Source organism: Plutella xylostella, chromosome 9, assembly GCF_932276165.1.
Source record: "Plutella xylostella chromosome 9, ilPluXylo3.1, whole genome shotgun sequence".
NCBI lineage: Eukaryota > Metazoa > Arthropoda > Insecta > Lepidoptera > Plutellidae > Plutella > Plutella xylostella.
This window is the reverse complement of record NC_063989.1, coordinates 3,137,466-3,160,265: the sequence shown is the minus strand read 5'-3', so window position 1 is coordinate 3,160,265 and position 22,800 is coordinate 3,137,466. Positions and strand designations below refer to the sequence as shown.

Genomic DNA, 22,800 nt, shown 5'->3' with positions numbered 1-22,800 from the left:
GTGTTTCTAAATTGTGGTTCTAAGTTTGGTTAGGACATAGAAGGCTGATCACCTGATGTCCGAAACAGTGTAACGATCCATGCTGTCGGATGGGCATGTAAAGCAGTCGGTCCTGCGCCTAGCTCTCTCCAGTCGTGTCGGTCAATCCGTCCCATTGGGTTATGAGAGTGATGGAACAGAGAGTGCTCCTGTGTACTGCGCACACACTTGGGCACTATAATCTACTCCTGCGTAGATGGCTGATCTCAATTGAGATTGGCCGCCGTGGTCGAAATTCGGCTAGGAGGACATTATTATTATTATTTTTCCGTTTATGGTACGAAACCTTAAAAAAAACATCTGAAGAAGTTGGTGACAGACAGACAGACAGAAATATCATTAATTTCACAATCATACTAATAACCGGATTAAACAGTCTTGACATCAGAACCAAGAGGGCCTGTGTCCATTTGTGCAACTTTTCAGTAGAGCCAAAATAATCTTTTACCTCCGTAGGTATAAAACAAACGCATATGTTTGTTTAAGAGTCCAAACACATTATTTCGCTCGGCTAGTTAATGACAATACAAGTGCGTTTCATTTGAAGACAATATCTATGGTATATTAGCGACAAAATCATGTTTTGTATTTTCTAGTATGGATATCAGGCCCATTTTTCGACTGTAACTAGTAACTTAGAGGCTAACGTCAATAAAAGACCTTACAGTTGTATGGATTTTAAAAATACTAGACCAAAACTCAAGGCTTTTGTTAACATCGGACCTTTTGGTTCAAGAAAATAAACGAACGAATGGGAGGTTTTCAACCATAGACAACGTCCATAGACAAAACCCGACAATACATGGCGCTAGTAAATCTTCATACTGAACAGGACTGCATATTTTTTTATAGCCGGCATGGATTCGAGTCCTTTCAGCCAATACAAAAATCCATGTTTATTCCACAGAATAATACTATGATTAAATAGTTTACCTACAAGTTGCCTATTAGGCAAATATTGCCAAATACAAATGATTTCGTAGCATAACTGGTATTTGTTGAGAACGTGCAAACTAATAATAATAAATTGCTGTTATATGTAGTTATACATAATATTAAGTGTGAACTAGTTGAGATCATCTGCATCCTCTGTCCATGTCCGAGGCGCGAGAGCTGGGAAAACAATTCTATATCAGCCATATCCAAATCAGGTATAGCCGAGTTACTCATAATATCTCGGAAACTTTCAGGTTCCGGCACTTTTATTTTGAATACGACTTCCGAGTCGGTTACAACTGGTCCAAACAGCTTATCGTAATCTTCAAGTCTGTAACAATAAACAAATAGTTTAGTAGGTATGAAAAGGCAGTGTAGCTGCATTTGTGGTCAACTGCAAATCAACAATAATATTTAGTTACGTACCTCTGGACAAGCACTGCTTTCTTTCCAGAAAGTTTTGCTTTGCGTTTTCGTAGCTCGTCCTTCAGGCGTACAGTTGACCATGATCCATAGTCTTTTCCCATGATTGTTTCAAGGTCCGGAGTACAGGCAGGGGTAAATCGTAATGGCAAGCAAGGGTCCAGGGGGAGTGCAAAGGTCGGTCGGGTATAGAAGTCACAAAAGTCCAAAAGAATAGCCAGAGTCGTCGAAATTATCACAAAACACAGCACCGGAGACATTCGCGTAGCTACAAGAGAAACCGAATGACATAACATTTGTTTTGTAGTAGGTCTGTGACATTTGTCATCTCCGTTTCCTCAGAAGAATGTAGCTCACTACTAAAAACGACAGGCCGAATGCCATCTATTGGTCGATTTTGGAACTACTGGAAAATCTCCCATTGAATATCAGAAGTCAGTAGGGGCGGCAAAAATTTAATGGCCTACTGGCGGCAAATTTGTAAATCCGCCACTGACTAGTTAGCACTTAATATTATGCATAATATAACAGCTACTTATTGCATATGGTTGAATTCACATCCATTGGGTTTTTGTATTGGCTGAAAGGACTGGAATCCATGCCGGCTAAAAAATATATTCAGTGCTGTTGAGTATGAAGTTTTACTAGCGCCATCTATAATCGGTTTTAGTTTATGGTTGTTGTCTATGGTTGAAAATCTCCCATTGTCAGTACAACACACAGGTACCTATACCTACGAATAGTATAATAACACTTGACCGCTTTTTAAAGTCTTTCGGTATGAAATGAACATTGATTAAAACCGTTTAAACCATTAGTAATTTTGAAATTATACCCAGCGTAGGTTGATTGCCTAAAATACTGAAGACCCGAGCCTTGTTAATAAAACTTTATTTTGCGGCCAGCAGTTGAACCTAGAACTTTCGCCACAACAGTCACACTCAGTGTACCTACCCACCACCGCATACGCTTATAATTATTATTTAAATTACATTTATAATTTGATTACTTTGATTTAGAATCACCGGTGACAGTTATCAAACAGACGAGAAATGTCAAGAAGGATTCCGTAGTTAAAGAGGAAATCCCGTTTAACTGTACAGACTGTGAAGTTGAAAAAGTAAGTATCATGTATCACTTCTTTGTTCTTACTTCCTACTACATGCATGTACCTACTTAAGTAGCTTCTAGGTATGTAGTAAGTACTTTAATTGATTTCTTAAACGTTTTGACATGGCTATATTTAAAGCAAATCGGAAAGCAATTCATTCCACAGATTAAAAGCTTCAAAAGAAAACATCTCCTATTTCAAAAGGCGTAGCCGACGCTCCAACTTCAATTAGTAGAATGAAGTACCGGACCGGTAGTTTTGACTCATTTTTCCACGGAAATTTTCAGCACAATTCTTTATTTTTTCAGGTAATGTTCGGTAACGAATCTCTTGAAAATGATACCAGCAAACCAGAGCACTACACTGTAAGTATTTTTGTTAGATATAAAAGTTTCGCATTTTTGCTTTTTTTGTTTGAAATAAAATTTTCCTGAAAATAACGAGCTCCAAACCATTTTCAGAATTACTCTTCTCCTTTAAAAAGCATGGTTTTCTGAAAGCACTATTTAGGTTCCATGAAATAATCGTTCTCCGATAGAACAGTTGGTCGAAAGCTCTGTCGACGACCACAACAGTCGATTCACTGAAAGATTGTTTCTGTAATAGAATTATTGTTCGGCATTATTCCTGATTCCTAAGTATAAGCTCATTTTTATTCGAGAATTCCCTAGTCTAACTAACAATGTATAAAATATTGCAGGTGGAAGATAAAATAATTAAAGTATCAATTGAAAAATTCGATACGTTGAATGCAGGCGACTATTCTGCCACCTTCAAATTTAAGGAACGTGAACCTCATACTGAAGTGATTTTATCCCTATCTTTGGGTAAGTTGAATAATGGAAATAATTACTTCAATGTATATAAGTAGGTAGGTATTTATCGTTAGAAAAGGATAAATTGTATTGTGACTTGAGGGAAAAGGGGCGACCCAGACGGTCTATTCTCTATATTCTATGCTATTCTCAGTGGAAGTTTTGCGCATGTAGATAATTCCTTTAGGAACTAATTTCTTCACGATGTTTTCGTTCACCACTAGGTAGGTACCTACATTGTAAAAAAATTACAGTTCCCCAAAATTGATAATGCACATAGAAATCTTCGTCATTGTTCGGCAACGGCCGTATTCCCGAGCGTTAGAAAACTATTATGTATTTAGAGTGGTTAAGTGCATTTTCTTCATGAAATTTTAGTAGAATTATATAATTGGTGCTAAAAGAGATAATTGATTTATCAGTAACGAAATTTAATTCGATAATTCATAATATTCCATAATATTAAAATTTACTTCGAAAATGTTACAGTAGGTACTTTTCAAGTGTCTTACTGAAGCTGATGTAAAGATGGATGAAAGAAGGTTTGAATAACACAAGGTTTATATTTATTTAGGTTATAAGGAGAAATGGATTTCAAACACAGGTTTACATTAAAAATTTTAAATCTCAGTTCAAAAGTATTTACAGCACTGATTATTTCACATTAATAAAAATGTTTACATTAAAATCTCAGTTCAAAAGTATTTACAGCGCTGATCATTCACAATAATTTTACAATTACAAACTTGGTCTTTTGGGTGTGGCTTTATTGGCAAAGTGAAGTCTATCAATGTGACGTATATTTTATTCTTAAATGTGCCTCATAATATGGCGTCGTCAAAAATAATTAAAGTTGAAATTAAATTCACATTTGAAAAAAATAACACAAATAATAAATAATTCCACAAAAGTAATACTGATCTTGACCTTGAGACCTTTGACTGATCGGTGACAGCCACCGACCGCCCAAATTGTTTTCGATTATGTGTCACATGATATTGACTACTATTTCTTTCGAACAAGGATCAAAATGCAAGTGCTTTGTTTAACGCTGTAAGGATTCAATGATTCGGGTGTTTCCGGGAATACGACAGTTTGCGAAGATTTGCATGCGCATTATTAATATGGGAGAACTGTACGTACGTGACGATCAAAGCTTCTATTTTTGAAAAATCTGGTAATCTAGATTTGACACCCTGAGTGTTGCAGTTAAGTTGCATTTGCGTTTTTCAGTGTGTTCTGGACCTTAGTAGATAAAATATACTGACTTACCTCTTTTGCAAACCTCTTTTTACCTATTTACTTAACTCTGAACTCTCTTGTTACAGAATGATGGCTCTATTCACGAATATCAACCCTAGATTAAATAAGTACTTATAATTATTTAATCTGAACTGCAAATAATAAAATTATGCATAGCATAAAATCGGTGTTTTTTTACTTACCTATTCATACAATTCATAAGTTGAGTATAACCTATTGCAGTGTTGCCTGAAGTAGATTTCAGTGGTGTGGACTTGTGGAATGGAGAGGTATAGGACCCCGGACTATAGCCTTGCTTGTTCAGCTGATAACTAAGATTTTCTTGTGTATATCATTGTGTGTATCATTCTGGTATCTGGCAAAAGTTGGTGTAGGTAATTATGTAAGTTCTTACTTACCTATATCCGCCTCCTAGTAAAAAAATATTAATGCCTTTGCCCGCCGCCGGGCTATCGGTACTATGTATGGTATGGCTGGTGGTAATACAAGTTCAAGGCTCAAGGAACATACATAAGTAGTTAGTCAGGTACGAGTACGGTCAGCTGCATAAGTCGTTATACACTTTTGTACCTTGTCAAACTGACGAACCGTCAATATTTCAATGGATGGATAGGCGGTTTCAGATTGACAAGGTACAATACAAAAGTGTATAGCTACTTATGCAGCTGACTGTACGGTCAGGTACTTCTCTTACATTAGAGCTTGCCATTGAGTATGAATGGTCTGGAGACGAAATAGGCCGACGTTCCCCTCTGCCTGGGTAGTGGGCCAGAAAGGCCCACCGATTAATAAAAACTAGTTGCAGTCTCAATTTTCACTAGACTCAATCTAGTTGGCAAAGCGTTCGTTTCATACAAAATTATTTGTTTACATACTAAAATGACAGCTTCAATTCATACCGGATACCGGATTTGATCACCGATTTGGTCATGGTTTATTGTTATTAGCATGTTACGCAGCCTCGTCATCCAGTAGAGCGATCCGGAAAAAACGCAGCACATTCTATTCGATAGTCTATTCGATAGTGCTGTCAACCTGTCAACAACAAAATGGCGGTGTATAGATTTGCGAAAGTTTGACAGCTATCATTCCATAGGTCATTGTCAGAATAATATTATGTACTCTGTGGTCATTCTTTTCGAAACTCATTCGAAAGGTAAAAAGTGTTCGAAAGTGCTGTCAAGTTGACAATAGTCGCACTCGCATTCGATTCTATTCGTTAGCTCGAATTTTCGTGATACGGGTACAGACCATGCACTCAGGGAATATGTGCTGGCGCGGCATCGGGGACGACGATGCCTAGTGACGCGACACGCGAGTGACGTAGATTTGTATTCCTCCGATTACGTAGAATTAAGCATAGGTTATATTTTCTTACATACGACTTACACACTTCTCGGCGCGACGTACCTACCTAATATCGGACGTCTCTAAATTTAGTTCTAATTAGACTAGATAACTATTGTGGACAATTGAATATAGTATTAGTTATAAATCATTCATGGTTTTACTTGACCTCTCCTGCTGCCGTTCCTAATAATTGGCGCAGTCTTGAGAGCTGTAGATTCAGTGGCTGTAGATCCAGCACCCACCTTCGGAGTCCATCATCAGGTCCATATAGTCACATTTCTAGTATCGTCTCGCTGAGCTGATTACAACGAGCTCAATGACGGTATGTCTACTGCTTACCATCCTCGAGATCCAGTACCCACCTTCGGAGTCCATCATCAGGTCCATATAGTCACATTTCTAGTATCGTCTCGCTGAGCTGATTACAACGAGCTCAATGACGGTATGTCTACTGCTTACCATCCTCGAGATCCAGTACCCATCTTCTGAGTCCATCATCAGCTGATGATGATGATAATGATGATGATGATGACTCGGGTTTGGTATTTTAGTAATACTGACATTAAAAAGTTTTAACCTGAGAACGAAATAACATGTCAAAATATCATGTAAGTCTGTACCTACCAAGTATAGTCGTTTGCAATAGAATCCAACAATCATGTAAGTAAACAAACCAAATTGTCACGATTACTCCGTAATCACATACATTTGACGATCAATTATGAACATAGTCTGGTAACGCCGCTAAGCCGGAGTCCCTTCGATAGGAAAAAAAAATAAAAGAAACTACAGCAAGGTGTCTCACCGAGGGAAAGGGTTGATGAAGTGTCGTGCACCTACCTGGTCGCTGGAGGCAGTTCAGGAGACCAGGAAAAGGCGGCCGGCTTCCAGACCCTCGCCTGGCGCCACGTGCTCGATCGATCAGAGATCAGAGCAATCCAAAGCACTGCAGCACTCAACACACACACTGATATTCTTCGGTTAGCGGTTCACCACGAATAAAGAAGAAGCGGAAGACTTTAGCAACTAGCCAATCGTCTATTTTGAAAATAAGTTCAATCGCGAATAACTTAGCGCGACGGCGGCCATGAATTCGTTTTCGGAACTGATTGTCTGTGGGTGGCGCAGACAGTGTTGCCACACGTAGCGTTGCGGTGCACGACATAAGCGGAAATAGGGAAAAGGATTTTAGGATCGAAACCTTGCGAAAATTATGAAAGTAAATATATTAAAAGATAGGTGGCGACACCATTTCCTCCCCCCTTAAAGGGTCACCTTTAAAAACATTCATAAGTGAAACGAGACAAAATTATAGCCTAGCTAATGCGGTAACTAAAACTAATTATAAACTACAGCGGTAGATACTAATGTATTGTTTATTGCAGTGTTTTTCAACCTGTGGGTCGCGACCCCCTGGGGGGTCGCGAAGCTTCTGTAGGGGGGTCGCCAGAGGTCGAAAAAATTGGCTACTTTAGTGAAAAAAAAACCATAAAGATAATTCATTTAATTAAAAAAAACACGCACTCACGCCTTGTACTAATGTACTCCCTTGCGGGGTAGGCAGAGGTGCATTGCTGCACCCACTTTTCGCCAGAGTGTTATGTTAGTCCCAATTCATTTAATTAATATTTCTTTATTAGATAGATCAGCGTTCATAAGCATTTTACTCCATCCTTCCAAGCATGGATTTTTACAGCAAACTACTACTAAATCTGGCCAAAATCTGTAGTTTTCCAGAGAAATCTTTCGTTGATACCTTCATACAGAAGAAGAATACAATTAGCTCGAGTCTACTCTTACTTCATCTTGCCTACTACTACCTACTTGCCCACTCACTTGAGAAGGTTTTTTGATTGATTCAGGTCATGTTTGCTTCCAATGAGTGCAGAAAATAATATTAAAATTATTAAAATATAATGGTTTTCAAAATTAACGTTAAGTTACTTCTACATTAACAACTCTCAGATTTTTCAAAGTGAATCCAGAGGCTGTTAATAATAACAGAATGGATTTTTATCATAATTATTATACAGTAGGTACATGATAAAATATTAATCCCTAACACCCTAATAACAGAATTGAATTATACAGGGTATTGCAAAAAGGGTTTTTTTTGCGAGTTTTGAAATTCTGATTTCATTTTTGGTCTTAGATATACCATTTGATGCACCATGTAGGTTTCGGCTAAGTATTCCCTTTTTGCAACGTCCTGTATTTAACATAACTAATAAGATACTTTGACTATATTAGTAGCCAATAAAACAAAACCCAAATTTTTTTTTGGCCCCTTTTATAGTTATTTATATGCCTACATGTTAAAAAAAACCGAAGGGTCAAGGGGGTCGCGAAATATTTTTCAATACCAGGGGGGTCGCGTCATGAAAAAGGTTGAAAAACACTGGTTTATTGTGACGGGAGCGGACATAAACGTACAACCGGGCGAGCGTATGTGCCCCTAGCAGTCCTTACAGTAACTACCCGTGTTACTCCATCCCTTGAAGGATGAACTTTGTCGACAATCGCCAATGGCCACGAAAGCGGAGGCGCGTTATCGTCTATGATAACTACAACTGTTCCAGGTATAATAGCAGAGGATGGAACATTCCATTTCTGTCGAGTCTGCAAGCCATGTAAGTATTCCACTCTCCATCTCCTCCAAAAGGATTGTACGAGTTTATCGAGCAACGAGTGCCTATGAAGTAGGCTAAGGTTGTCGTCATGCACTTCAGCCGCGGGCAACGAAAGTAAAGGCGCGGTATGAAGAAAATGGCTGGGCGTCAGCGCGGCGGGTTCAGCGGGGTCCGCACTGAGCACAGTAAGAGGCCGCGAATTGAGTACACTCTCGATTTGAGCGAGTACAGTAACCAGCTCTTCATATGAAAGCAGCTGTTGACCAATCACTTTAAATAGGTGATTCTTTACCACCTTCACCATGCTCTCCCAGCACCCCCCGAAATGTGGACTGGCTGGGCAGTTAAATTTCCATTCAATTCGGTTTTCTGTGAGCTCCTGTTTGAGACTGCAACTGAATTCGTCGCTGTTTAGAAATTTGTAAAGGTCGCGTAAGTAAGAATTAGCGCCGACAAAATTAGTTCCCCTATCAGAATGCATGACCTTTACCGGGCCTCGGCGGGACAAGAAACGCTTTAAAGCGGCCAAAAAACTGGCGGTGCTCAGGTCAGTCGCTACCTCAATATGTAGTGCGCGAGTGGTAAGACATGTGAAGACGCAAATATAGGCCTTCATAGCCTTAGCTCCACGGCGACGAACAGGAGTGTAAGCGATAGGCCCTGCGTAGTCACAACCTGTGTGGGTGAATGGCTTCGTAACTTGCTTCGTGCGACAGTCGGGCAAGTCAGCCATCAGCGGATAAGTCGGACGCGGGCGCGCGCGAAAGCAAACATTGCATTGGTGCACTATCCTCCGCACTACGCGCCGAGCAGATAGAATCCAGTACTTCTGGCGAAGTAATGACAGGAGCAACTCTGGCCCTGCGTGCAAATATTTTTTGTGATAATATTGTATTATCAGGTTAACCGCGTGATCATCACGAGGCAGAAGTACCGGGTGTTGATTATCGAAATCTAAATCGGAATTGGAGAGTCGCCCGCCAACTCGGATTAGGTCGTTGTGTAAAAACGGTCTTAATTTATTAAGCACCGGGGAAACAGGCAAGTCATTTTTAATATTTAATAACTCATCTTTAAAATGTTTGTTTTGGAGTATTTGCAGCAATTTTGTTTCTGCGTACTCCAAGTCAGTAGCGGTAATACACGTAGGTTCGCGGCGTGGTAATAGTTTTAAAACCCTACATATATAAACGATTATTCGTAGGAGTTTGGTCCATGACGAGGAACGAGAAGCAGCGGGGTATATAGGGGGGCTGCTATACAGTGCTTCATCTATACGGACCTTCACAGTCTCTGTCCCGGGACATTGGTGTTGCCGGTGCTATTCGCTGGAACATTAAGTGCGACAAGGACGTTTATATAGGTTACCTAAGTATAACCTACCGAAGAACTGTGGTCGGAATTATAAATCAATCGCGCGTAGTGTTTGATTTCGCATGCTCAATTAGCATTGTGGACATTGTGAAGTGCACCTAGTGTAGCATATTCATCTATATAATCATTAAATTAAAATACCAAAAGTACAAGGCGTTGCACATAAATACGTATTATAGCGGTTGGCGTTGACGCAGTTTCCGTCTCCTGCTGGTCGTGAGGCTTCGGAATCGTTCGTTCATGCACTTCGTGTTGCTTCGTGGACACTCGCCGCGCCGCATCGTAGTCTCTCATTGGCTAGCGGAACCAACTTCAATACGTGTTTCCGAGTTTCGTCTGGCTACCTAGTTATTATTCCGAGTTTCGTGCAAGTTTCGTGTGCCATCCATTGCTCAGTGGTGCCATCTGCACCATAGACTAGAATAAGCTGCTGCCGAATCTGCGCCATTTGTATTTTATTTTGTAACCTCGTTGTGTCGTGGGCGCAACAAGTATTTTTTTGTAAAGTGATTCGTGATTAATCACTACAATTATTACTATTTAATAGTTTTATTAGTAAAAAGTTCATAATGGAACAAGACTTAAAAAGGCTGATAGCTGCGAGAGGCCAGTTAAAAGGCACAATTACAAGATTGTATAATTTCATTAGTAATGAAACCGAGTTTAATAAAGGTACGCTTGAACAATTGAAGGTTAAAAAGGAATTGTTGGTCCAAACCTTCCAACAATATTGTGATTTAAATATAGATATATCTGTTCTAGATTCACAAAATTGCGAGGATTTCGAGCGCATCGAAAATCAATACTTTGCAATAATGGCTGCCATTAATGAAAAATTGACTCCTGGTACAAATTGTGAGGTTGGTAAACCATCTACCAGCAGCAGCAACCTGACTAAGTTGCCCAGGATAGAAATACCGAGGTTCAGCGGACAGGTGGGTGATTATCACAGTTTTATCTCATTATTTAAAAGTGTAATTGATCAAGATGGCCGTTTGTCACAATGCGACAAATTTTTCTATTTAAAATCATTGCTCGAACAAGATGCCGCTGAACTGGTGAAACACCTAAGCCTATCTGATGCTAATTACTCACTAGCTTTATCCTTGCTGGCTGAAAGGTATGACAATAAGCTTAGAATCATTAACTTTCACATCTCATCAATTTTAGATATACAGCAAATAAATAAGTGCTCAGCCTCAATGCTAAGAAACATTGTTTCACAAACAAAACAACACATAGCTGCCTTACAAACACTTGATGTACCTGTTCAATCCTGGGATTTAATTATAATTTCCATTTTGCAAAGGAAAATTGATCAGGGCACGTTTAGGTTTTTTCATTCAGAGCTTAAACAAAATACATTGCCTAAGCTAGATTATTTTCTAAACTTTTTAGAGCAACGTGCAACCATTCTTGAGACCGTGGCTGAGGCTGGCCATAGCCATGCTCACCCTACCCGAGTAGTGAACAAGAGCCACGGAGCGAGCCTCGTGACCACCACAGGGAGTACCACCAGCTCCAGCACAAGATGCTGCGACTTCTGTAAGTCTAAATATCACAAGTTGTATCAATGTCAAAAGTTTCAATTAGCTTTGCCAACTGAACGTGTGCTGTTTATTCAAAATAATAAGTTGTGTTCACTTTGCTTAAATCAGCATAACAATAGAAAGTGTTTCTTTGCATTCAAGTGTAGCATATGTAAGGAGCGTCATAATACGTTATTACACGTAGATAATGTACCAGAAATACCTAAGCAGGTATCGGTATCAATGGGCCAATATGGCAATATATTACTACCAACTATTAAGGTAGGTTTAGTAGATAAGCTTGGCAATACGGTTTATGCCAAGGCTTTATGTGACTCAGGTAGTCAAATATCATTCATTTCATCAGATTTAGCTGATCAAATTAGTTGTGAATTAAAAGATGAGCAAACTATAATTAGTGGCATATGTCAAGGGAAAAACAAAACTGCAAAGAAGGCTAAGTTTACAATATATTCTGAAAATAATGATTACAGCTTAAAGCTAACATGTTGCATTGTTTCAAAAATAACTTGCGATTTACCACAATTTGATGTAGATATTGGTAGCTTAAACATACCGACTCACATCAAGTTAGCTGACAGGGATTTCAATAAAAGTGAACCAATATCAATTTTATTGGGTTGTGATATATTTTTCAAAATTCTTTTGCGTGAACAATTGCCAATAATTCCTGGCGGGTTATATTTACATGACACGCGTTTTGGTTATGTTGTGGCAGGACAATTACCGTTACAACGAAGCCCGGCCACCACGTCACAACAGATAACAGCTGTTAGCAACTTTTGTAACCTTGACAATGAAATTAGGTCACGTGAGGTCGATGACACTCTTACATCTATTGATAGCTCACTCAAACAGCTGTGGCGGTGCGAGCAGGTGCCGCAGATTTATAAGGAGGCTTCATCTGAGCAGGAACTAGCAGAAACAATGTTTCAGGAGTCAGTCCAGCTAGAAGACTGTAAATTTCAGGTAAAGCTACCTTTAAAGCAAGAGTTTAATGAAGTCAGGCTGGGTAATTCTTTATCTCGAGCCTTACAGAGGTTCTATAACTTAGAAAAAAGGTTTTTAAAGGATCCGTTGCTTTTTCAGCAATATAAACAATTTATTGATGAATATGTTTCGCTTGGGCATGCGAAATATGTTGATATTGAAAGTTACAATTTAGAAGAGGATCCTGTATATTTTCTGTCTCATCACCCTGTGATTAATGAAGGTAGTAAAACTACGCGGTTAAGGGTAGTTTTCGACGGTTCAATGCAGACCGATCGAAAAATTTCATTAAATGACTTAATGTTAAATGGACCTTGTGTGCAAAACAGTTTGTTTAATATATTAATATTATTTCGATTGCATAAATTTGTCTTAGTAACTGACATAAAAAAGATGTTCAGAAACATTAAACTTGATCCATCACAATGCTCAATTCAGAACATACTATGGCGTAGTAGCCCACAAGAAAGAATTAAATGTATTCAATTATTAACAATTACATATGGATTAAAAAGTTCGAATTACTTAGCAACGAGATGCCTAAACGAATTAGCACATAGATATAAGGATAAGTATCCTTTAGGTTCCGATATGTTGCTTAACAATACATTTGTTGATGACATAACAGCTTCTAGCAATAGCTTAGAAGAATTAGGTAAAATCAAAGAACAATTAATTGAGCTGCTTGCCTTGGGCGGGTTCCAATTGCATAAGTGGTGTTCCAACAATAGTGAATTATTACAAAATATTCCACAAGCCGAGCTTAACCTTACTGAATTGGAGTTAGGAAAAAATGAGACTGCATTTGTTAAAACATTGGGGCTTAAGTACAATGTGAATACTGATACGCTTTCTATAAGCTGTCAACAACAAGAATTATTAGATTCATACACTAAAAGAAAGGCCTTAAGCATTCTCAGTACGTTGTATGACCCACTTGGTCTTGTGGGACCAATTATAGTTATGGCAAAACTTATAATGCAGCAAACGTTCTTGTTAAAAATTTATTGGGATTGCTTACTTTCAATTGAATTAAATCAACAGTTCAGGGAATTTGTTCATAATTTAAATATGACAAATATAGTAATCCATAGAAACATAAATACACATAATGTCAAATTGATTGAGTTGATTGGATTTGCTGACGCATCACACAAGGCATATGGATGTTGTTTATATATACGTACCATAGACGAGCATGGTAATGTTAAGATTAATCTTTTATGCTCTAAATCGAGAATTAATCCCATCAAACCATTGAGCACTCCTAGGCTAGAGCTTAACAGTGCATTATTGCTTGCAACACTTACTAAAAGGATTGTTAAATTTTTGAAGTCAAAATTCAACATAAGAGTGTATCTATATGTTGACTCTAAGATAGTACTAGCATGGTTAGATACAGAACCTATAAAACTAACTGTTTATGTAGCAAACCGAGTCAAATTTATAAAAGAATTAACAAAAGGCATTTCGTGGTTGTATGTGAACACCTCTGATAACCCTGCAGATTGTCTTTCTAGGGGTGTGAAGCCTCATTTATTGCAAAATAATGAGTTATGGTTTCACGGGCCATCATTCTTAACAAGTGCGAATTACTCACATACTTGTGAAGATATAGATATACCTACAGAGGTGCCCGAGATAAAAAATTGCAATACTGCGTGTGTGCAGGAAGATGAGTTTAACTTGTTATCTCAATACTCGAGTATTCATACGCTAACGAGAATAGTAGCATTAATTTATAGATTCTATAACAACTGTAGAACAAAGAAAGAAGATAGGCTTCTGTCACAGATATCATGCAAAGAGCTAGACTTTGCTCTAAAGGTAATTATTAGGCAGGATCAAAAAACGCATTTTGCTCCTGAGTTAGGTGCATTAAGTGCTGACAAGCCAATTAAGTCTAATTTAAGACAGGTGAATCCGTTTGTAGATAGTTTTGGACTATTAAGAGTGTCTGGAAGGCTTCAGCATGCCGATGTTCCGTTCTTTAAAAAACATCCAATTATATTGCCAAAAGGGTCTGTCATTACTCAATTAATAATATTAAATGAGCACAAGCTATTAATGCATGCTGGACAAAAATTATTATTAGCAAGCTTGAGTCAGAGATACTATATTTCAAATGGCTTACGGGAAGTTAAAAAGGTTATACACAAGTGTGTTATATGTTTTAGGCTGAAAGCTGAAACGTCACAACAGCTTATGGGTTCTTTACCGGCTGACAGGGTCAATCCAAACCGTGTATTTGAAATAGTAGGAATAGATTATGGTGGTCCATTTTCAGTCAAATTACATCGAGTAAGGAAACCTTTGATTTATAAGGCTTACATTGTCTTATTTGTGTGCTTCACTACGAAAGCGATACATATAGAATTAGTATCTAATATGACTACAGAAAGCTTCCTTCAATGTCTGAAAAGATTTATTTCCAGGCGAAATAAACCATCAGTAATTTACTGCGACAATGCTGCTACGTTTAGGTCAGCTAATACTCAACTCAGCGAATTATATAAATTACATAACAATGTTGATCACCAAAACAGTGTAATTAATTATGCTTCACAAATAGGTATTCAATTTAGTTTTATACCTAGTTATAGCCCAATATTCGGTGGTCTTTGGGAAAGTGGTATAAAGAGTGCTAAGTATCACTTGAAGAGAGTAGTAGGAAATCAGGTACTTACCTACGAAGAGTTAAATTCTGTCGTTGTTCAAGTCGAAGGAGTCTTAAACTCACGACCATTAACTGCCCTGCAAACAGCTGATACAAATGACATGTCGTACTTAACACCTGGTCATTTTGTAACGGGTGCTCCCCTATCGTTCATTCCAGACCCAGATGTTACTTATATACCTACCAATCGGCTGTCATTCTGGAGACAGTGTACCCAAATGGTGCAAAGTTTTTGGAAGTTGTGGTCCAAGCAGTACTTAGTACAGTTGCAAAATAGGCCTAAGTGGCAGAATTCTCTTCCTAATATCGAAGTAGGAACATTAGTTTTATTGAGGAGTGATAACATTCCTCCTTTGAGTTGGCCAATGGCACGTGTTGTTGAAACGTTCCCAGGTTCAGATGGCAAAGTTAGGGCATTGTCAGTCAAAACAACAAAAGGTACTGTGATACGGACAAGTGTTACCAAAGTATGTGTACTACCTATCGATAAATAAGCCTGGAACGTGGTGGTTCCATTGTGGTGCTCATTGGGCTCGCCTTACTCAACTAATTTACATTGTAAAACTTGTTTAGTTTGTATTAAAGCAATATAATGATGTGGCTAAATAGGTTACAGTAGTTTATCTTAAGACTTACAATTGTTATTAAACTTAAAATTTGTGTCTTTACTGTTCAGGTGTAAAGTTAAAATGTACCTAGGTACATTGCTGTATTTCATTATACTTGTACATATTTCCCATTTATGTTTACTGATGATGTGTTACCTATCTATCTAAATGCATGTAAAGATATGATATGCCATAGTAAATAAATGTATTTGTAAACATAAGTAAGTTCTTTTAGGTAAAGGTCAATAAAATGCAGTGTGATTAATAAAAATATAAGTTTAATACATGTTACTCGTATTCTGTTACAGTTACTTTAAACATAGTTAAATTAATTATCTAAGTTATTCACTTGCACAAATAGGTTGCAGTCACAAATTTGTTGGTGTAACTGGTTGGTCAGTTCACACATATACCTGTTATAAGTACATAACTATTAATGTGTCTTAATAAAATTTATGAATGCATGATTGTGTCTACCTGTGTGTACTTGCTAATTTTGTGTGAGCAATGTTAGTCAATGTAATCTGCGTAGATAGATATGTAACATTACTTAACTGTAGTTATTAACTATTATTATAGGATAAGGTGTCGTTAATGTCTTACTCCATGTGTTTAAATTAAGTAGTTGCTTAAATAGTTATACATTGGTTCAATCAAAGTTTCTAAATTGTTTGTTATCACTATCACATGGGTATAGGTGTTAATTTTTTCATGTAAAGTCATTAGGATATATCTTTGCCGTTGGGCGCAATTATGTACGAAACGCACATATAGATTTATACCTACATAGCTAGCTATAGTAAACAGATGTATAGCATATATGTTAGTATCTGTAAGTAGCTATAGATTAAGTTCAGTTACCTCATTACCGCGGTCGCATTAACTTCTCATGTACTTAGCCTAGCCAAATTAAATAATTATTTGAATACAGTCCACTTAAAACGAATTTATATGTGAGTTTAATTTACCAGCCCCTCACAAATACTACACTCGTCAGCAGGTGTCAAAACAGCGTGAACTAGGTTCCTTTGCTCGGGAACGACGTTTAAAGTGGAATCGTTAACTTCATCAAAGGAAGGCCACTGTGAAGCATTCGATGCTAGCCAGGACGGCCCGTTAAACCACAGCGGATGGGCTTTCAGTTTAGAGGGGTCGACGCCGCGCGACAGGCAGTCGGCCGGGTTGTCTGTCCCCGCGACGTGATGAAAGTTTTCAGCGGATACATTTTCATTTATTTTAATAACACGGTTGGCAACAAATGTTTGCCAACGGTGAGGCGAATTTTTTATCCAATAAAGCGCAACCTTGGAATCTGTGTAGGCGCGGACCCTAATTGGAATGCGGGAATTATACGTTTCAAGTACTGAGCGTAATAATTTCGACAGTAAAAGAACTGCGCAAAGCTCCATACGAGCAATCGTATGGGGCGGGGTGGGTGCTATCTTGGACTTCGCGCAGAGAAGGCGGACCACATTACCCGACGGAGAAGCGACGTGCACGTACACAACGCCGCCTTGCGCCTGCTCACTAGCATCTGCGAACCCTACCAAGGTCACCTCGCAACCAGTCGCGACGCTGAGACAACGAGGGATTTTTATCTCATTAAGCGCCGGCAGTTCGCGACAAAATTGTCGCCAAAGCCTTACTACCTGGTCGGGCGGGACTTCGTCCCAATCCACCTTCAGCTGCCATAGTTTCTTAATTAATAACTTAGCTACCAATACAGTTGGCGCGACGAAACCCATTCTGTCCCAAAGTCGGGCGATCGTTGACATTATGGTGCGTTTGGTACACACTGAGTCCAAATCAGGAGGGTCGATTTTAAAATAAAAGTCGTCATTATCAGTAGACCAACCGAGTCCTAATATTTTATGCTCTGTAGCCTTGTCGAATTCAACCTCAAGGGTATCTTGTGCGAAGCGGGCAACTCATTGAGTGCGTATTGTGAATTACTGTTCCATTTAACAAGATCCCACTGGGCACCCTTGAACATTTGAATCAGCTGTTTTGCTGCGTCCACCGCCTCCTGTTCTGTATCAACAGAAAAGGCGATATCGTCCATATACAGGCAGGACGGGACGATCTCCGCCGCGCGGGGATACTCGGCGCCGTCATCGTCGACGAGCTGCTGCACAGTGCGGAGCGCGTGGAAGGGACTTGACTTTAAACCGAAACATACTCTATTAAATTGATATAGAACCAGAGGATCGTTTGGATTAAAACGATATAAAATTCTCTGATAGCGTCTATCAGATTCGCGAAGCATAATCTGCAGAAACATCTGTTTGCAATCAGCGGTCATCGCTACAGCGTGTAGGCGAAAATTTAAAATAATTTTAAACAAGTCCCCTTGTAAATTTGGCCCACTGTGCAGCACCTCGTTTAGCGAGACACCGGATGAAGTCTTGCAACTTGCATCTAACACGGGGCGCAGCTTCGTGGTGGACTTGTCCTCGCGGAGGACACCATGGTGCGGGATTATATAGCTCGGGGACAAATCGTCCGATGACGCCTGCGGGGGAACGGTCAGTGGCTCCACATAACCTTTGGAAATATAGTCCTTAATGACGTCATCGTAAGCGGCACGAAGCTCGGGAGAAGCCTCGAGCTTCTTCTCCAAACACAAAAAACGTTTGCGAGCAATGTTATAGGAGTCCCCAAGTAAAAACACGTCTTTATCAAACGGGAGAGCTACAGTGTAACGGCCGGTCACGGGGTCACGTTCCGTAGTCGAGCGGTAAAAATGTTCACATTCAACATCCGTGGGGTGCTGAACGGGCGAGCCGGGGACTTCTTCCAGTTCCCAGAAGCGGGTAATTAAATGATCCATAGGCTGCTGTGGCACTATGGCGCAGCATGACGTCACGCATGCTGGGCGGGCGGCGAGCGCAGGCACGACTCCCATGAGTACGTAGCCTAGCACTGTATGAATAGCGGGCGGCCCCGATGGTCCACTGGAGACCACGTCGTCGGGAAGAATCAAATGCGGAAACAGCGAAGCACCAATCAAAACATCGATTTTGTTGGGCGTAGCGAAATGGTCATCTGCCAATGCTATTTTATTAAGATATGGCAGGGCGGTGGAGTCGACATAAGCGGTAGGTAAGTTGTCAGTAATCTTATCAACAACTAAAGAATTGATTTTGTATTTTATGTTATTATTAAAGCGCGAGAAAAACTGTAAGTCTACTGTCCCGTGGGATGCCCTCTCCGTTCCCCCGAAGCCCCTCACAGTAGTACGTTGAATGGTATTCTGCCGTAACCCCAAACGATCACAACATTCGCTGGTAATGAAGTGACTTTGCGATGCAGAATCCAGCAAAACCCTTACAAATTGTTTATTACCCTTACTATCGTACGTAGCTACCATAGCGGTAGCGAGCAAAACAGTAGTAGGCGTATTACATTGCGGCGTACTACTTTGAGCGGCAGCGGCATTAAGCACGCAAGGACGCGGAGCAGCAATGAACGTCGAACACAACGCGACGTCCGCTTGCGCGGGAACGGATGATTTCGCATCAGCTGGCTGTGACGTAAGCGATGCACCGCCGCCGCCGCCGCCACCAACCGAGTCAATGACCGCGGCGCGCGGTGGCACAGTGGTTAAGTTCTGTAAAGCGGGTGACGGATTCGACTCTCGATTAAAATGTAATAGCGAGTGGTGTTTTTGTTTACACACTCGGCATCCCGAAGCGGACTGACTGGAAGCAATCTTATGCTTCGTACTTAGGCAATTTATACAGCCATTTAAATTCTTCGCGGCTTGAAAACGCTCGTGAGGAGAAATTTTATGGAATTCGGGACATTTGAACAAATGATGATGTACAATGTTTGTACATAAGCACTTATGAGCGGAATTAGAGTCGACGGTACTAACGTACGCATTGTAGTGAGGCGGCGGGTTTTTGTTATTAGATCTAGGGCGAACAGCCGATCGTGATGCTGATGCAGCGCCACCACCGGCGGCCGCAGTGGTCGGTGCGCGCTGTAATATTTTAGTTTGATTATCCAAGAACTCAACGAGCTTATCAAAGGTTGGAATTTCAGACTGATTATTATTACTATTCTCAAAAGTACGCACGGTATCAGGATCTAATTTAGTTAAGGCAGTTTGCAAAAATATGAAGTCTTGTAAGTCTGTTAACTTTAGATTCTTTAGGGCGCGTACTGCGTTAACAAATCGGTCATTAAAGAAATCCAAATTACTCGCAGAAATCGACGACAGCGGTTTGAATTCCATTAATTGTTGTAAATAGGTAGCTGCTAGCGTGCGCTTATCTTCATACCTATTTACTAGGGTATCAAATAACGTTTTATAATTTTCAGCGGAGGGCGTAATGCCCGCACAAGCGGCCTGGGCCTTGCCTGTTAATTTACCTAGCAAATAATGAAGTTTCTCATGATCTGAGAGGGACTTATTGTCGTGAATAGTAGATTTAAAATTGGCATAAAATAGTGGCCATTGGCGAATGTCACCATTAAAGCTCATCAACTCGATAGGCGGTAAATTAATTTTACTTTTTTGTGGAAAACAATCATTATTTTGGGTAGTTTTCGTGACTACGGTACATGACGCAACCAAGCGTTTTACGCGACAGTACAGCTGTTCGAAAGAAACTAGCGATTTATAATCTGGCTTGGCAGTAGGGTCATTGGACATTAAACAGCTGTTGTACTGATCTAACACTTTTTGGAAATCTGAACGAATTGTATCTACATTAATACTCGCATCGAGAAAAGCTTCTCTCTCCTCGTTCCCTTTATTTATTTCGGTAGATAAATCAAACGCGTATTGTAAACACTCGAATAAAGCATTACGTTTTGCTTGCAGTGTCGCGAGTTCATAATTATGTTGCACCGAATCTTTTTCATTATGCGGTTTTGATGCTTTCGACATCGTGAAGTCGGAAAATAAAATGAACAAACAAATTAAACAATCACAGGAATGTGGGTGTACAATTGGAATGATAACTTGATAACGCGATTGAATATGGCGCCGCGCCGGCGCGGCGGCGAGTGAATGTGAGTCTACCTTCTTATGCCTATTATTGCAGCAAGCGTAAAAATGCGTGACCTATTTAAGTACAGTAGCCCTAACTACTAATAGCGGGATAATACTTTATGTGTATTTGAAGCGAGATGATTATATGATTATTACGTTTTTGGAAAGCGTACAATGTATGTCGATAAAAAGCGGTTAGGTAAATAACCTATGCAGTGCGCCGCGTGCGCACTAGCTTAAGTTCACTTTTTAGCTTTGAAATAAGCTAAAAAGGGCGGTTTTCTCCTAATAGGTGACCTAATAGGGGCGGGGAAATAGTAATCGCGGGTCGAAGGACCACATGGTAACGCCGCTAAGCCGGAGTCCCTTCGATAGGAAAAAAAAATAAAAGAAACTACAGCAAGGTGTCTCACCGAGGGAAAGGGTTGATGAAGTGTCGTGCACCTACCTGGTCGCTGGAGGCAGTTCAGGAGACCAGGAAAAGGCGGCCGGCTTCCAGACCCTCGCCTGGCGCCACGTGCTCGATCGATCAGAGATCAGAGCAATCCAAAGCACTGCAGCACTCAACACACACACTGATATTCTTCGGTTAGCGGTTCACCACGAATAAAGAAGAAGCGGAAGACTTTAGCAACTAGCCAATCGTCTATTTTGAAAATAAGTTCAATCGCGAATAACTTAGCGCGACGGCGGCCATGAATTCGTTTTCGGAACTGATTGTCTGTGGGTGGCGCAGACAGTGTTGCCACACGTAGCGTTGCGGTGCACGACATAAGCGGAAATAGGGAAAAGGATTTTAGGATCGAAACCTTGCGAAAATTATGAAAGTAAATATATTAAAAGATAAGTGGCGACACCATTGTTTTCACATTATCTTCAACACGATTTAACTTGTATTTATAAGTTAAATTTGTTAAAACATTTGTAACGTAAAAATTTCGAAGTATTTGACAAGCTGTCATCTTAGTTTTTTACTCATCGAACTCTATAAGTCATTGAAAAGTTAGTGTTTATCGTAATCTGAGGTTATCTTTTATTTTTAATTTAATAAATTATTTTAATTTAATATTATTTGAATACAATAAAATTTTGTTTTCAAGAGCTTAATATAATTAACCAAAACGAAAAAAGGAAGAGGAAGAAATGAAAAAGCTCGACGGCATTTTAGACACGGCAAGCGATGACACAGTGGTTCCATTTATAATTACGGTCACCGGCGACACTTCAGTTGCCCGAGCACAGTGTCGCGAGCATAGGATTCGATACTATTTTCGAATCTACACGAAGGGTCACTTTTACCAAACGCTAAACGTATTTAAATCAAATTTTAAATACATTTTGTACTAACTGACAGACGTATGACAGGCTACTAAATACGTTTAGAGTTTGGTGAAATTCCACCTAACATATGGAAAAAACAAATGTCACTTTTGGAACTAATTTTGCCTTACATTTTGACAGTGACAGTTGACGATACGCAACGTTAACGGAGGATCGAAACTTGTGCTCACGACTCAGGATAAAACGAAAATAGTATCGAATCCTATGCTCGCGCCTCTGATAGTGATGATGACGAAGACGAAGATTTAAATTTGTTTTAATAAACACTTTTTTATATATAATCAGTTTTATTTTATAGTCTATGGCTTATATTTTTAATCTAATTAGACACTATGACATCACTATGGGCATAAACAATACGCTGTCAATGTCAGTCCGCCATATTTGTTTACATGATTGTTGGATTCTATTGCAAACGACTATAGTTACCTACTCGTTAACTTCAAGTTTATTAAATTTCTAGCTCAATATTAATTATTTGAAAAAAAAAAACATATTTAGCTAAAGTTTTGTTTCGTGTTCACGTAGTTCTAATTTGTTAGACTAGATGGCGCTAGGAAATTAATTTTTGTAGTAGAGGTCAAATCCTCAAAGTCATCGGCGTATGTTAAGCCGCGTACACACCGGGCCAACGAAGGCCAACGAACGGGTTTCGTTGGCCTTCGTTGCTGCACCTGCCATGTATTATGTA

General features: G+C 39.5%; 3 protein-coding genes and 1 long non-coding RNA gene across 8 annotated transcripts in view; 2 read left to right on the top strand and 2 right to left on the bottom strand.

The window, feature by feature from the left end:
* The window catches only part of LOC105383085, a 31,545-nt gene extending 26,795 nt beyond the window's left edge, over positions 1-4,750 (top strand). For 4 of the 5 annotated variants that reach the window (XM_048623024.1, XM_048623023.1, XM_048623022.1 and 1 more), the window contains 4 exons: positions 2,418-2,518; positions 2,818-2,874; positions 3,210-3,336; positions 4,653-4,750. In XM_048623024.1, coding sequence (XP_048478981.1) covers positions 2,418-2,518; positions 2,818-2,874; positions 3,210-3,336; positions 4,653-4,657 — 290 coding nt within the window. In that variant the 3' untranslated portion in view covers positions 4,658-4,750. The remainder of the gene's footprint in view (positions 1-2,417; positions 2,519-2,817; positions 2,875-3,209; positions 3,337-4,652) is intronic. The other variant, XM_048623025.1, reaches the window with a different exon arrangement.
* LOC125488939 lies at positions 1,238-1,826 on the bottom strand. The gene is made up of 2 exons (XR_007266616.1): positions 1,402-1,826; positions 1,238-1,306 (listed from the first exon to the last, which is right to left on the bottom strand). It is a non-coding gene; the product is annotated as an uncharacterized LOC125488939 (long non-coding RNA).
* Positions 4,751-9,827: 5,077 nt separating the features above from the next.
* Positions 9,828-13,757, top strand: LOC105393927. The gene is made up of 4 exons (XM_048623078.1): positions 9,828-10,613; positions 10,704-11,061; positions 11,340-12,809; positions 13,753-13,757. The coding sequence occupies exons 3-4, from the start codon at positions 11,714-11,716 to the stop codon at positions 13,755-13,757; spliced, it is 1,101 nt and encodes a 366-aa protein (XP_048479035.1). The 5' UTR covers positions 9,828-10,613; positions 10,704-11,061; positions 11,340-11,713.
* A 3,870-nt stretch (positions 13,758-17,627) lies between these two features.
* LOC125488957 lies at positions 17,628-18,803 on the bottom strand. Its single transcript, XM_048623077.1, has one exon. It carries the CDS (start codon positions 18,669-18,671, stop codon positions 17,628-17,630), a length of 1,044 nt encoding a protein of 347 aa, XP_048479034.1. The 5' UTR covers positions 18,672-18,803.
* Positions 18,804-22,800: the final 3,997 nt, after the last annotated feature.

Coding starts and splice junctions, on each gene's coding strand:
- LOC105393927 (XM_048623078.1), top strand. CDS start 11,714: ATGGGCCAATATGGCAATATATTACTACCAACTATTAAGGTAGGTTTA.
- LOC125488957 (XM_048623077.1), bottom strand. CDS start 18,671: ATGGGAGTCGTGCCTGCGCTCGCCGCCCGCCCAGCATGCGTGACGTCA.